Source organism: Neophocaena asiaeorientalis, unplaced genomic scaffold, assembly GCF_003031525.2.
Source record: "Neophocaena asiaeorientalis asiaeorientalis breed wild unplaced genomic scaffold, Neophocaena_asiaeorientalis_V1.1 scaffold70, whole genome shotgun sequence".
Lineage (NCBI taxonomy): Eukaryota > Metazoa > Chordata > Mammalia > Artiodactyla > Phocoenidae > Neophocaena > Neophocaena asiaeorientalis.
In genome coordinates this window covers 1701236-1717859 of record NW_020175410.1, presented here as the reverse complement: position 1 = coordinate 1717859, position 16624 = coordinate 1701236, and the positions used below count along the sequence as shown (strand labels likewise).

General features: G+C 35.1%; 1 protein-coding gene across 1 annotated transcript in view; it reads right to left on the bottom strand.

The window, feature by feature from the left end:
* Window positions 1-16624, bottom strand: part of MEOX2 (mesenchyme homeobox 2) — a 64669-nt gene that overhangs the window by 11123 nt on the left and 36922 nt on the right. The window contains exon 2 of the mRNA XM_024767121.1: window positions 4333-4505. Coding sequence (XP_024622889.1) covers window positions 4333-4505 — 173 coding nt within the window. The remainder of the gene's footprint in view (window positions 1-4332; window positions 4506-16624) is intronic.

The window sequence follows — 16624 nt, the reverse complement described above, 5'->3', positions numbered from 1 at the left end:
TCTTTAACACTTAACTGCTAACATGGAATTCCCTTTGCAGGATAAGCCTCTTTTTCTCCTTCTTTCTTCTTCCTCTTTGGCCCGATGGAGTTCAAAGGGGATTACAGACTTCCCCTACCTGTATAGGCATTGCATTATGGGAGACACAAACATAAAAGTCCTATATCTTTGGAGATTTCAGAACTATTCTTCAGGTTTGAAATTTGAGTCCCGAGTGATATTTAAGGATTTAGTGTACCTTACTTTTCTCTAAAAGGAAACCTAATCATTATTGCAAATATTTATAATCACATGTATGTGGCCCATCAGAGCATTGTGGCAGGTATATTGATTGGGTGATATAAACAAGGGAGCAGTGTCTACAAATAACATGTCAATTATACATATACATATTTTATAGGCAATTATGTAAATTTTCTAAATAAAATTACATCTAAAAACTGTTTCTGGTTATAAAGTAGGTTTTCATTTAGGAGAAAGTTATTTCTTGTGAAACAATTCTGCTATTAATGGAAATGATTCAATATTTGTTGTTTTTTCCCTTTACATTATTAGAACATACAAGTTCTTCTATATTTGAATTTTGACAGGCTTTTAAAAAATCAATAAAAAAATTTTTTAGGAGATTAAACATTCTATTAAAGTTAAGGAAAACACTGAGCAAAATGGAGTTAGATATAATATTCTTTGGTGTATACATTTAAGTTACTTTAATAAATCTCATGTTATTTTAAAGTATGGAAAAAATCTTGCAGCAGAATGGCACTGAAAAATTGTACATCTATAATTAGAATATTTTACATGTGGAAATCCTATAAAAGGGGAGTTATTTAAGATTTAATATGTCAAAATATAGATTACATAGGTAAGTATGTATGACATTAATGCAAAATCAAAGTAATGGAATAGCTGTATCTCAATTAAAAGAAGATGAATGCAAAGGGTTCGGTTTATAACTCTATGTTTATAATTTTAAAAGCCCAACCATGAGAAAATAAACTGAAAATATCTCACTGGGATGAGCACTCTGGCATCTTGGAGGAATATGCTTTCAGACCTTTAAGAATAGCAAAATTGATTGACAGCATACAATATTTTTCTGATGAATTTAGCATAGTAAAATTCAGCCCAGAATAAAAGCCTTCAGATTCTTAATTTAAGATATTGAATGTGCACAGAAGTAGAGGAAAAAGACATGAACATTTGGCATAACCAGAAACATTCTCTCAGATGACCCTGTCATTCCTCTCTTTTGATATTCAACACTCATCACAATAGTGAACACTTGTTCAATTTTTGCTTCTTCCCTGAGTTCTACCAGACTTGTCCAGCTTATTTTAACAAGATTTTATTTCTATCATTTAGCTCAACAAATATTTGTGTTACAAAAGGATTAAATCACTATGCCTTGCATAGCAAAGAAGCTTTCCCCCCCTCTGGGTGATAGATTTGTTTTATAGTTTATGCTAAGATTTCTTTCACATTCATTGTGACACATAAACCGGAGTAGAAGAAAGAGAAGGTAGTTTTAATTTCCATTTTATGCCTTGGAGAGACTGTTACTTGCCTAAGAATACCCAATTCCAATTGGCAAATCTAGGATTTTTGTTCAGATTTTTCTCATAACAATTAAATTTTTTTTCTGACTAACAAAAACTAAAGACATAATTTTGATTGGGAATTTAGACTCCACATGCATCCATCATATTTTCTTATTAACTTGCAAAACCGTTAATAGAGATTTATAGGATAAAAAAACTCTTCTACACAATACCAAATTTTGAATTCTTTGAAAACCTAATAAACTCTTAGTGTTTGTTGTTGTTATTTTTTCCCTTTATGAGGCTATAGTTAGATTGTTTCCCTAATGACCTTCAAAAAATTTTGCCTTCCTTCCATGTGTCTACTCCCATAGGCGGTCCTCTCTTACAATGACACGGAACTTGGTCATATGATTCACTTTAGACAATGGGACATTAGTAAATATGATGCAAGCAGAGGCTTTGAAAGCCCTTGTATGTTGGCGTTTTTCCTCTAACTACTCCTGGGAATGCTTCTACCACCATTTGTGAATCCCAGGGAGCCTATTAGAAGATGAAACCACATATGCAACAGGGACAAGATGTCCCAGGTGAGGCTGCCTACACCAACCAATTCTTAGTTACCCACCAGCTGACTACAGTTCCATGAGGGCTCTAGGTAAGGCCAGAAGTAGGTCAATTGAGCCCAGTCAGAATCTTTGATCCTCAAAATTTTGAGCAAATTAAATGTTGGTTATTATTTAAAGCCATTAAGACTTTTGAGTGGCTTGTTACACAGCAAAGGCTAAGTGATACAAATTTTAAAGGGACCCTTCTGAAAAAACAAAGATTAAAATTGTGCATGTGTGTGTATATAGTGTGTGTGGGTGGGTATGTATATATATGTACATAAGTTTTTCACATAATGGCTTCTGATTCTTTTCCAAGAATGGCAAGTCAGTTAGAAAAAAGAAGAAATACCCAGAATACCTTCAAAATTCCCAAACCAAATTTACAGAATTTCTCCTAAAAAGACATTATTCTTAGCCAAAAGTGAGACCTCTGCTCTATGATCAGATAATGACAGGTAACCATAGGACATTCCCAGAAAAGAAAGCACAGATCTTGACTTTTCTCTAGACTAAACACAGTAATGCATCCCATATTTCTGTAGATTACAAGCAAACTCTAGTTTCTTATTTCCTTTATGTATCATTTAAAATATAGTTTCATTTCCTAGAATTCACTGTCTCTATACAAAAACATTAATGTATAATTCCACCCTCCTTCTTTTTTTCTGTTTCCAGTTAAAAAAAAAAAAAAGCAAAAAAACAGAGGTCTGACAATGTAGATTTTGGATCCTGCTTTCCAGCATGCCAAGTGTATACTTATGGAGGGAACTTTGTATGTGAAGTTCAAGGGAATGAAAATGTTGTGCTCCATAACTTCGGTAGTGGTCGTAATATTTAATAAAATATAAACTGCCAATAAATAAAACCACATAAAAGTGTTCCTCTGTATATTTTCACTACCCAGAATTATCCTACTAAAACCTGAAATACAGAAATTAACAGAAGGAAAGCAGATGATTGAAGAAGTTGGATAAAATAACTTGCTCTCCTAAGATAGTATTCATCTGTCCACACCATGTTGATATTTCTTTGCTTCCAGTGGGATCCCTGGAGGAGGTGCGTACAGTGGAAGAGGAAATGAGACTCTACTCCTAAGAGTGCCAATCAAAACTGCACTGTCCATAAAGATGTTTGCCTTTGCCTTTCAGGAATGTTTTCCTAAAGATTAGCAACTATTAACCATCAGTAGGGTAGATTCTCCTAGGGAAAATCAGAATCCATATAAGGAGTGCTCTGGGAACACTACTGGAGTAAATCATATGCCATTCAATTAAAATACAAGAAAGGACCTAAAAAGTAATTAATTAAAAATATTATTTAGGTCTTATTAACTGGTGTCCACAGGTCACTAATAATTTCAAAGTGTTCTCTAAATGAGTGGGTACCAGAATTTTGAATTTCTGAGACCAATACAGTTTCAAAAATAGTTGAAGTAATGGGGTAGAAATGTTTACCAATGATCTATGTAGCCTTGCTCCCATAATTTCCCAGCTCCCTTGAATTTAAGTGGTACCATTGACTATTTCCGGACATTAGAGTGTAAATGGAAGTGACATGGGTCATTTCCAGGTGAAAACATTTAAAGGTCAATGCATGAACCTCCAACTCGTTCTTACCTCCTGTGGTTACCAAGGACACCACATGTTAGGATGCCAGAGGGTCATATTGGGTCCCTGAGTGATTATTTGGAGTGCTGGACTCGTAAAGTTAGTATGGAGAGTGAACAAACAATGAACTTTTTTCTTATATCACTGAGGTTTGGGGGTTAATGTGTAACATAAACCCTACTCTGAGCAATAGAGGAAACCAACATGGGACTGCCAACTTTCTATTGTGCAAAATAAGGAGATTTTAAAATATAAGCAAATAAAATTCCTCTCCATATGCCGTCATTATATAAAAGAAATAATATTTTAAAATAAAAAAATATAAGAAAGGTACAATCACAGAACAAAGGATGATTCCTTAAACTGAATAAATGCACTTTTCTATAAAACATGGCTATCTTATTCTTTCTTAATTTTGTCATTTTGCTGGGCAAAAACTTCATCATGAAAGAGAAAATCTGTCTTCCCAATGATATTTAAGAACCACAGAGCTAGATATTTCAAAAATGGCGGGAGAAGACTGTTGACCCAAAGCAATTAAAAATATCATATAATCTCAATATCCGACATTACCTGTCTTTCAGTGAGATCCAGATTCACTGCTATCTCATATCGCCTCAGTCTGGTCAGATAATTATGATGGGCAAATTCTGCTTCAAGTTCTCTGATTTGCTCTTTGGTAAAAGCTGTCCTTTCCTTCCTGGGTTTGCTATTGACTTCTGACTTGTAATTTCCTTCCTGGGAGTCTGAAAATAAAAGAGAGAATTAGATTTAGTTCATTCATTTAAGCATGTTCAATCATATCATTCATACCAGAAACATTTACTGAGTAACTACTTTTCCAGGTAGCGTTAGACATGATAAAAATAGAGAGAGACCAAAGACAGTAAGACTTATCTCAACACGGTGAGATAAGTTTCTTTTTTTTCCCATTGTGCCCCTAAGTGACTCACAACCTAATTGGGGAAGTGTCTGGTTTTCTTCTTTTGAAATAGAAAAAAAAAACTTAACTGCTCTTAACATGCTGTTATAATAACAAGATAAAACAAAGCCCCGCTAGAAAACAATTTTATATCTGAAACTATTCAGATATAAAATTTCTTCTAATAAGTTTTTCAACATAAATTCTTGAGGTCTAAGGATGACTAAACAGAGTGATCCTAAGAAACAGTGGTGACTCAGTATGTGACTATCTGAGCAATTCAAATATCTAGCAACTGGACCATAAAAGTCAGTTCAAGCTCAGAGTAAGCATACGTGTGTGTGAGTGTGTGTGTGTGTGTGTGTGTGTGTATTTATTGTTTTTTTAATTTCAATTTAAGTGCAGTCTCCTTGAAGGCAATAGCAATGCTCTCCTTTTATTTTGAGTAATAGTGCAATGTGGAATCTATAAATACAATTTTGTTCATTTAACTCAAAATATGAAGAGAGTTTTAAATGTTTTTTCCCTACATATGAGATAAACATAAGATGCACAACACCTAAAATTAGGTACCCAAACACCAAATCTTATAATGCCCTGTAGAAAAAATCAAAATTTACAGCAAGCATATCATGCCATCTTTTCTTCTAAGAGTTCAAGACATAATTAACATAGAGTTATTTTACTTATCTTCATAATATCCCTGAGGTGTAGGTTAGAAGATATTCTTAACATACTGAAGAACAGAACGTGTGTCTATAATGGAAAAAAATTCTACATATACAAAGTAATAGATAATCATACCAGCTCTAACAATTCATGTCAAATTTACCTCAGTGAAATATCAACATAATCGAGATAAAGTGGCATGTCTGTACTCTCTCAAAAATTATTTCAGTTTTCTAATTATTTTTGAGCCTGTACACACAAATAGTGATGCCTTTACCAGGTAGTGATACAATGAACTCTTCTATGAAGCCAAATGAGAGAAATGATATAGGAAAAATGACGGTCAATCACATTATGAAGTGTGACATTTTTTTAACTGACAAATATAGTATGGTACAGCTTTATGAAGGACCTTTTAAAGCGGTACTTGTTTCTCATCCAGTGATGTTTAAATATGCTATGTACAAAATATTGTTGTTTTTTTTAGTGTTCTTTTCCTTTCTGTCTGGCTGGGGGAAGTCTAACTAAAGTCAACAGGGGTCTGCATAATGGAAATCCTCTAGACAAGGTGCTCTAATGTAAACAGTTTTGATTTGACTCTTACCAGAATCTACGCTGGCCAAATGTAAAGTTTTCTAGGTCTAGTAGCAGCAGTGGCAACAGGTTTGCATCAAAATTTTGGCATACTTGGCCGTTAATTTCCTGTGAGGGATCACAGGGCATGTTTCACTGACTGGCACACTGGCATTGTCACAAATTCTTTAGAATTCACAGACCACATTTCTGGGCTTGACACATAGCCCTGTGTTGACTGCCTCCCCACCTTGACAGGGCAGTCAGGGCTTTATCCAGTGCAAAAAGTGGTTTGTGATATGTTAGACACAGGCTGAATGTATCTGATTGTAAGCCACTGGGACCAGATGAGTTATGGATTAGAAGATGTGTGAGTTCTCAGCTAGGCTGTGTTTATACCATATGAACTTACCAGGCTCTAAGTGGAACCTACATTATCCACTTTTTTAAGCCACAGATTTGCCAACCTCCACATCTTTGGTTCATTTTGCTATTCTGATATTATGTGAACAAAACTTTCCGATGATTGATTTCTTTTTTTTTTTTTTTTTTAACTTTTCCATCAGCTGTACTGGCAGAGGCAAACTCAGTCACAGCCCAGAATATTCAGATAAGTCCCTCTCACAAGGACTCATGTTCTCACGTGAATCAAAAGTATATTTTTGCCAGTTTGGAGCCATGTTTAGTCTGAAATCTGTGGCTGATTATTCTTTATGTGGGGACAATGCTCTTTTCCCTTCAGTAATGCAACTCTGGAAACTGAAAGCAAAGCCAGGGCATTTTTTCTCATAAGCAATTCAGTTGGAATGATTCATGGTTAACACATTCCCTTATATAAGCATGAATGAACAAATTCACATTGAGGAAAGCCTATTAAGTTGTATTTATTTTTGAAACCGATTTTTTAACTTTTGCAGTATTCAGCAGTACTTCAAAAATGCCACAGACACACACAAACATACAAAACTTGGGCCAGTTCTTGGAAGAAGGGTTACAATGCAGTGGATCTACACGCATGCCCACTGAAACTAGAAATATACAAGGGAAGGTTTATACATCCAGTGACTGAATTTGAACAAAAGTCTGGCTATAATTCAACATGTATATCCAAAAGCAACTTACCAAGTGCCTGAATTCCAAACCGAAGTAGCTCACAAAGTGAAATCCAGTGACTAAAATGATGTGAATTGGGCACATTTACAACAAGCACAAATGGAATAGTTATATTGTAATTAACATGACACCGAGTGGGTATGTGCTTCTTGAGTTCATTACCTAAAAGAGAATGTCAATGTAGCTGAGGTAGCACCCATGTCAATTAATTATGTGGGCACTTTTATCCTTGGATCTGTGATTCTGTTGTGGTTTCCACCCACGATGATCCCACTTTTTCTTTCCTGTGAAAAACATGCTCCTTGGGATTGCATTTCTGGACTTATATTTTCTTATAAGAAAATATAACTTATAAATATAACTTTTAAACTTATATTTTAAATCTTGGATTTCATACATTTTTTTGAGTTTTTTCCCCTGTATTTTGCAAAGTCCATCGTTTGCTGACCCTGAAGCTTCTACTACTATCACCTGACTAGCTTTTCTTTGGTGGAAAACGGGTGACAGCCTTGGACGAGGCTTTTGGCAAACTGCACATTAGCTTCCATCTGTTTCCCAGCTGTTTCAACTGAGGCAAAACTCCCTCCGTTTTCTTCAACCTCCCATATCCTATGCCAAATGGTAGGTGTTGAGGGGGGAGTCTGGAAACTGCCCTCCTTTCTTGCCTACAACTGCAAACAAAATGTCACCATCTGTACAGTACATTGCAATGTAAAATAGTACAATTGTTGTTTCTCGTCTCAGATACTTTAATGCACATGTGGGTACACTCTCACACTCCCTCACCGCTTGGAGGAAATGTTGACTTATGTGTTCAGGTATAGTTGGCAGTCCCAGTTCCCTAACCTTTTGCTCCCTGGGACTATGCTAATGGAAGAAGTCTGCAATACTTCCGTGGAGGATAAAAATTGCCCTCCAAGGATCGTTTCTGTCTAGCATTTAGAACTTCTCCACATGTGACTTTTTATTTCCCCTAGTGCAAGAGGATGCCAAAAGATAATAATGTTTTACTGACGACAAGTAATGTGAGGGCTTGGTCTGTTCACTAGTGGCACAGAATGCCTTTTAGCAAAAGAGAAATAATAAAGTATGATTGAGTATATTTTTGGCTACCCTGAGTAAACTTATTACCTTGTTTAAATGAAGAACATAATTTACCAATGTCTGTAAAATATCAAAATGTAAAGGAAGGTCTCCATAGCTTAGACTAAAATGAATACTTATTTCATATTCTGAAGAAAAAAATGAATACTAAGCCACTGTCTATTCTAGTGCTTTGCAACTTCTTGTGTTAACGTTTTGTAAGCTATTCAAAATGAGAGATATTCTGTTATTATTAACAAAGCTCCGCAAATAGTAGATATAGGAAGCTAATAATTATATTTATATAGGCATAGAGATTGTGGATAGATGTAGGGTAATTTATAGAATAATCCTATTGATGCTAGTAATTTTCACATTTAAACGGGAAATTGCCTTCCTTATGGGAAACTTATCCAACTTGCTGCTCCAGCTTCTTAATGAGTGGGCATTTCAGCCTTTCCAGATTTTTTTTTTTTTCAGAGTAAATAATCTTCCCCAGGGGTTCTTAAATCCTCTAGGTGATCCACTCTCCAGATACGAGAACCACAATCATAGTGAGCTACTATTACTAATGAATGTGGCTATTATACACTGAGGTATGTAAGGGAAAAAAAGGATTGAAAACTACTATGCTAAATCTAGAATAGAAATTAGCATTGAAAATATCCACTGTTTCTTATACCATTGATGTGAAAAATGTAGAGCTACTATAACAGTTTCTCTTATAAAGCAAACCCAAATTTCAAAGACCAAAAAGAAAAGAAATTTCCATTTTTAGTAACAGTTTAGTAATAGTAACAGTTGTATTCAACATGCAAAAGTCATTCTATGGGCTGGACCAGTGATTATCAATTGGTCAATGTACTCTTTTACCATCCAGCCTCCCTCTTCACTGCCTCCTTGATTACTCATGGGATTGTCTAGTATGCTTTCAGGAATGAAATAAGTCAGATAAATCTCACATTAGTGAAACTGAAGATATATTTATTTTTATTACATTTGTGTTGCCAATTGTATGTTTTGAACAAATAATTTATAAAGGATACCCTATTTACTTCTGTTAAAGGCATTTAGGTTCTTACTTGGTGGGAGATATTGAAAGATTAACTGTATATAGCTAAAACTTATGTAATAGAATAGTTACTATTATGTCAGTAAATTTTAGTTTACAGATTTGACTTTTTCCCAACACACTTGGGCATAATTTTATACAACTAATTCTTAAAGTGAGAAAAATCAAAATTCAGTGTACATGACTGTGTCAGTATTTAGCATTAGCTACCTACATAAGCAAATATTATAATTGGTAACATTACAGAATCATACCACACGATGTAATTACATAGAGGAAAAGAGTATGAAGACTTGAGATACTTTATAAAATCTATGTATTTTTAGGTCACATTTTAGAATGAGAGCGAAAGAGACAGACATAATAGCACAAGATTGTTCTTAAATTAGTACCAATTTAATAACTTAGTATGAATCTGGATATAAATAATTTGAAAACAAATACCTCAGAAAATACATAAAAATAAAATATTTGGGTCTCTTAAAGTCACCCACACCTTATACATAGATGTTTCCCCACAGTAGGTAATAATCTTACCTTGGCATTGCATTGTATTCCGAGGATAAACTGGCAAATATTATAACAAAGTCCTTCTCTTTGCTTCCTCCCTCCTCTACAATTTTAAGATGATAGCAGTTATAGGAATTTTAGCCAATTTAAAGTAGATACGGGCATTTTAACAATATTAATTCTTCCAATCCAGGAGTACAGGATATCTTTCCATTTATTATGTCTTCTTCACTTTCTTTCATCAATGTCTTATAGTTTTTAATGTATAAGTCTTTCACCTCTTTGGTTAAATTTACTCCTAGGTATTGATATTTTCTTCTTTTTGATGTGATTGTAAATGAGACTGTTTTCTCGAGTCATCTTTCTGATTGCTCATTTCTAGTGTATAGAAATGCAACAGAGTTTTGTATATTAATTTTGTGTCCTGCAACTTTACTGAATTCATTTATTAGTTCTAACAGTTTTTTTGGTGGCGTATTTAGGGTTTTCTATATATAGTATTATGTCATCTGCAAATAGTGATGGTTTTTACTTCTTTCTTTCCAATTTATGTCTTTTACTGCTTTTTCTTTCCTAGTTGCTGTGGCTTAGACTTCCAATACTATATTGAATAAAAGTGGCAATAATGGACATCCCTGTCTTATTCCTGATCTTAGAGGAAAAGCTTTCAGCCTTTTACCATTAAGTATAATATTAGCTGTAGCTTTGTCATACATGGCCTTTATTATGTTGAGATGCATTTCCTTTATACCACTTTGCTGAGAGGTTATTTTTTAACCATGAACAGAAGGTGAATTTTGTCAAGTGCTTTTTTTGCATCTATTGAGATGATCATATGATTTTTATCTTTCATTTTGACAATGTGGCCTATCACGTTGATTGATGTGCAAATGTTAAACCATCCTTGAAAAATTCCACTTGATCATACTAACGTATTGTTAATACATTAATGTATCGTTAGATTTGGTTTGCTAATAAATGTATTGTTAGATTTGGTTTGCTAATATTTTGTTGGGAATTTTTGTATCTATGTTCATCAGCAATATTGGCCTGTAATTTTAGGTGTGTATGTTGTTCTTGTTTGGTTTTGGTATCAGGGTAATGCTGACCTTATAAAATAAGTTTGGAAGTGTTCCCTCTTCCTCAATTTTTTGAAAGACTTTGAGAAGGATAGGTATTAACTCTTCTTTGAATGTCTGGTAGAATTCGCCAGTGAAACATCTGGTCCTGGATTTTGTTTGTTAGGAGGTTTTTGATTAATGATTCAACCTTCTTACTAGTAATCAGTATGTTCATATTTAATACTGTTAAAATGTCCGTACTATCCTAAGAAATTTACAGATTCAATGTAATCCCTATAAAAATTCCAATGCATTTTTAACAGAACTAGAACAAATAATTCTAAAATTTGTATGGAACAACAAAAGACCCCAAATAGCCAAAAACAATCTTGAGAAAGAAGAACAAAGCTGAAAATATCACGCTCCTTGATTTTAAACTATATTACAAAGTTATAGTAACCAAAATAATATGGTATTAGCATAAAAAACAGACATAGAGATCATTGGAACAGAAGAGAGAGTCCAGAAATAAATCTGCCATATATGGTTAACTAATTTACAACAAAGGAGGTAAGAATATACAATGGAGAAAGGACAGCTTCTTCAATAAATGGTGTTGGGAAATCTGGACAGCTATATGCAAAAGTAAGAAACTGAACCACTATCTTACACCATATACAAAAATTAATGCAAAACGGATTAAACACTTGAATGTAAAACCTGAAACCATAAAATTCCTAGAAGAAAACATAAGCATTAAGCCCCCTGAGATTGGTCTTAGTAATTTCTTTTTTATATGACTCCAAAGTCAAAGGAAAAAAAGCAAAACTAAACAAATGGGACTACAGCCAACTAAAAAGCTTCTATACAGTGATGTAAGCCATCAAAAAAAATGAAAAGGCAACCTAGTAAATGGGAGAAGATATTTGAAAATCATATTTCCAATTAGGGGTTAATGTCTAAAATATATAAAGAACTTATACAACTCAATAACAAAAAAAAAGCACTTGAAAAGATGCTCAACATCACCAATCATTAGGGAAATACACATCAAAACCACAATGAGATATAATCTCACATCTGTCAGAATGGCTATTAACAAAAAGACAACAAATAACAGTGTAACAAATAACAGTGTTGGTGAGGATGTGAAGAAATGGGAACCTTCATGCACTGTTTGATGGGAATGTAAGTTGGTACAGCCACTATGGAAAAACTGTATGGAGGTTCTTCCAAAATTTAAAAATAGATCTACCATATGATCCAACAATTCCACCACTGAGTATCTCTCCAAAGAAAATTAAAAAACTAATTCAAAAAGATATACACATCTTCACTGCAGCGTTATTTGCAATAGTCAAGATATGGAAATAACCTAAATGTTCACGGATGGATGAATGGATAAAGAAATTGTGGTATACATATACAATGGAATACTACTCAGCTGTAAAAAAGAATGATGTCTTACCATTTGTGACAAAATGGATGGATCTTGAGGGTATTATGCTAAGTGAAATAAGCCAGAGAAAGACAAGTACTACATGATTTCACTTATATGTGGAACCTAAAAAGCAAAACAAAACAAACGAACAAAACAAAATAACACCCAGGCTCACAGATACAGATTGGTGTTTGCAGAGGGAAGTTGAGGGCCTGGGGGGCCATGAAATGGGTGAAGGAGATCAAGAAGTACAAATTTCTAGTTATAAAATAAATAAATCATGGGAATGTAAAGTATAGCATGGGGAATAGACTCAATAATATCGTATTAATGTTGTATGGTTACAGATGGTAACTAGACTTATTGTGGTGATCATTCCACAATATATACAAATGCTGAAGCACTATGTTTTACACCTGAAACTGCTATAATATTGTATGTCAGTTTTCCTCAATAAAAATATATGTAATAAAAATGATCAAAATAAAATAGGTACCTAAGCAATAACTCATTTCAATTCTGTACTTTTTGTGTCCATCAATATATGAATATAGTTTTACCTTACAGCTTCTTCTTGATGGAGTCCCTTTGTTTTTAAATAATGAGACGTGAACAGTTGATTTTTTTTTAAATTCATTACCTTGACTTTTTTATTATTTATTTACTATGTAGTTCTTTCTGATAGTAAGAGGCCAACTTAATTGTTCTTCCTTTGTGACATAAATACAAAGTGAAATGTCAAAGAACTAAGAAATTTTGATGAAATTAATATTATGATTGATGTACAATTCAAATATATTTAATAAAAACAGTATTTTTGCTAAAAATTGAAAAAGAAGCCAAAGATACACAAAATGGAAATACAGTGCAACTTAACTTGAGTCAAATTTAGCATAGATTTAGTTCTCACTACCAAATTCAAAGTATTTAACACAAAAACAAAATCAACACGTCTTCAGGGTAAACGTAAACGTCTCCAATCTTTTTTTTTTTTTTTTTTTTGTGGTACGCGGGCCCTCACTGTTGTGGCCTCTCCTCTTGCAGAGCACAGGCTCCGGACGCGCAGGCTCAGCAGCCATGGCTCACGGGCCCAGCCGCTCCGTGGCATGTGAGATCTTCCCGGACCGGGGCACGAACCCGTGTCCCCTGCATCGGCAGCGGACTCTCAACCACTGCACCACCAGGGAGGCCCAACGTCTCCGATCTTGCTACACACTTCTAGGCTTAGAAACTCATTACAGAAGCCTAAAATTGACTTTCTGCCTCTAGTTATATCCCAGGACAAGGGGATGCAACAGAACAAGGCACACGTACTTGCTTGGATTGTGCCTGATCGCAAAGGCTTTCACAAGGATCGCCATTTCCACCTCCAATGGGACCAGGAACCCCTAGTGAACAGCTTTTGACATACAGCATTCCATTATATTTTCCCTGATCATATTAGTTTAAAAGTGCACCTCTCCTCTGGGATCCCATGAAATGGTCGTGTTTCCTTTTTACAATGCTTACCACATTCTGCCACTGTATGGATCCTTTACTTCCCCTACTAGAACATAAATGTTTGATGTCACCTATTGTTCTTATTTATTCAGTAATTGGGGATGAATACGGGCATTCATATTTACATTTTAATACACACATAAGCAATAGTCAAGGATATGAAGGGGATGCAAACCTCCAATCCATTTTTCATTCACCTTCTATTCAGCTCTATGTCAGCAAAGGGCATGGGGTTACATGGTGTTACAGTGTCCCTAAGAGAATAAGGAGGGAAAGAAACTCTTTCAGAAGTCAGGGATCTACGTCAGTTGGCCGTGGCCAGAAGAATTGTGACATTTCTAATTTACATCTGTCAACAGGTCAAAAGGGACTGAGATCCCTTTCAATGTCAGACAGCACCATATAGCTTTTGCAGTGAGGCCTTAGAAAATTCAGAACCAATTCTGCTAACAGCTTGATAAATCCCTTGGACATGGAAGAGCAGAGCTTCCATAGTTTTCTTTTATATACTGGAAGACAAGTCTACGTCTTCTAAGAGTGTGAGGGCTTGCATTTATGCCATTGTTCTCAGCTTTTTTTGGCAATTCACCATATATATTTTTTGGCAAGTGACTTTAATATATTTTTATAGCAGTAACTCATAAATTACTGAGCTTTTCATTTATCTTCATGTCTGCTTTCCTTCTCTGGATTCTAGACTTTAGGTAATTTAATATTAAGAAATTTGCCTTATTCATGTTCATATTCCCAATGCTAAGCACCTAATTCTGAATCTGTTCTGGATCTTTGATTTCCATGCTGTGGTCATGAGTTATGATTTCAGTGACAATCCTAAGGGGCTCTCTTCTGTTATAAAAATTTGAATGACCTTCAACTTAAAAAAAAAGAAAGCATCACTCAATATTGCTTTGTATTAACTTTTCAAAGCACACATCTTTCATATAATTGATGGCAGCTGGAGACAGGTCCATATTCTAACTGAATATGGAGACATATTCAGATAGAAAAGTGCCAAAGCAGTGTCACGATTACAAAATTTAAAACTCAAGAGATTAAATGTTATACCAAGTGAAGGAACTGATTACACATAGTTCATAATTCCCACCCTCAGCACTATTGACATTTTGGACTGGAGAATTCTTATTACATTTATATGCAGTGAAATATGAGCATATTCAAGATAAATGGATGATGGCTGTCCTGGGCATTGTAAGATATTTAGCAGCATCCCTGGCTTCTACTCACTAGATGCCTGCAGAAACTCCCACCTCCACTTCAGTGTTGTCCGATACTACACAGAACTTCCAGTTCAATTTAAAATCCAGATAAACAATGAACAGCATTTTAGTTACGTATACCCCAAATATTGCTTGGGACATACTTATATTAAAAATATTGATCTTTGGGGCTTCCCTGGTGGCGCAGTGGTTGAGAGTCCACCTGCCGATGCAGGGGACACGGGTTCGTGCCCCAGTCTGAGAAGATCCCACATGACGCGGAGCGGCTGGGCCCGTGAGCCATGGCTGCTGAGCCTGCACGTCCGGAGCCTGTGCTCCGCAACGGGAGAGGCCACAACAGTGAGAGGCCCGCGTACCGCAAAAAAAAAAAAAAGAAAGAAAGAAAGAAAGAAAGAAAGAAATTGATCTTTGATCGAAAATTCAAATTTAACTTGGAATTGTGTATTTATATTGGTGAAATCTGGCAACCTTACCCCAGTCGTGACACTCAAAATGTCTCCAATTGTTCTCAGTGCCCCCAATGGGCAAAATTACTCCCACTTGAGAACCACTGAGTACAGATAATATTTGAGACAAAACATCAGGGCTTCCCTGGTGGCACAGTGGTTCAGGATCTGCCTGCTAATGCAGGGGACACGGGTTCGAGCCCTGGTCTGGGAGGATCCCACATGCTGCGGAGCAACAAGGCCTGTGAGCCACAATTACTGAGCCTGCGCGTCTGGAGCCTGTGCTCCGCAACAAGAGAGGCCGCGATAGTGGGAGGCCCGCGCACCGCGTTTAAAAAAAAAAAAATCAATAACTCCAAGTTATACAACTCTCTCTAGGAATGACCAACTTGATTCAGAAGTAAATGTCTTATGTGCAAATACCACCCTTTTATTCCACAGCCAAGTCTTACCTCCTCCAAGTCAATGACTAGATTGTCTGCAGATTAAAATTGCTCATGAAGTATTTTTGTCAATGCTATGTTTCTACAATACGTCAAATCACGTAAGAGCTATAATAAATCCATTATTTTATTAAATATATATCATTTAATTAGTAAATCTTGGTTTAATTAATAAATCTTGATTTAATATGCATAATTTTAGAACTTGAACAGATTCTTACAAATCATCTAGATCCACCTGCTATATTTACAGATAAGAAATAAAGACACTCAGAGTGACTAAAGTGCTCATCAGAGATCACATACTATCAGGTCATGTCACTCAGTTATAGAAAGACACATAAAAGCATTTTTCCAACTCCTTAAATATCCTTATGTATTGCATGGTGTCTTCTCAAGAACAAGGATTTCAGAAACTTCACTATTTAATTGTGATACTAAATATGGCTATGAAAACTACACAAACATAATCTTTATTATCTAAAATGCCAAATGAGCAGATGTTAAGACCACGGTCTCTGCCACTTATCTGCATATTCAACCATTAAACTTCCTTTTCTGCATATTTAACATAGAATTAAAGTGAAGGAGATAAAATTAAGTAAATTATTTAGCATAGGACTTGCATACTGTGGGCACTCAGTAATCAACTGCAAACTCTAGCCATTATTAGCGGGGGACTAGGCTCTAAGGACCTCAGTAACTGAAAATGATAGATTTGATAGAATCAGGAGTTAGAAAGGTTTTTTTTTAAGCATATGAAAATTTTGTTCTGAAAACAGAAGTCAACCTAA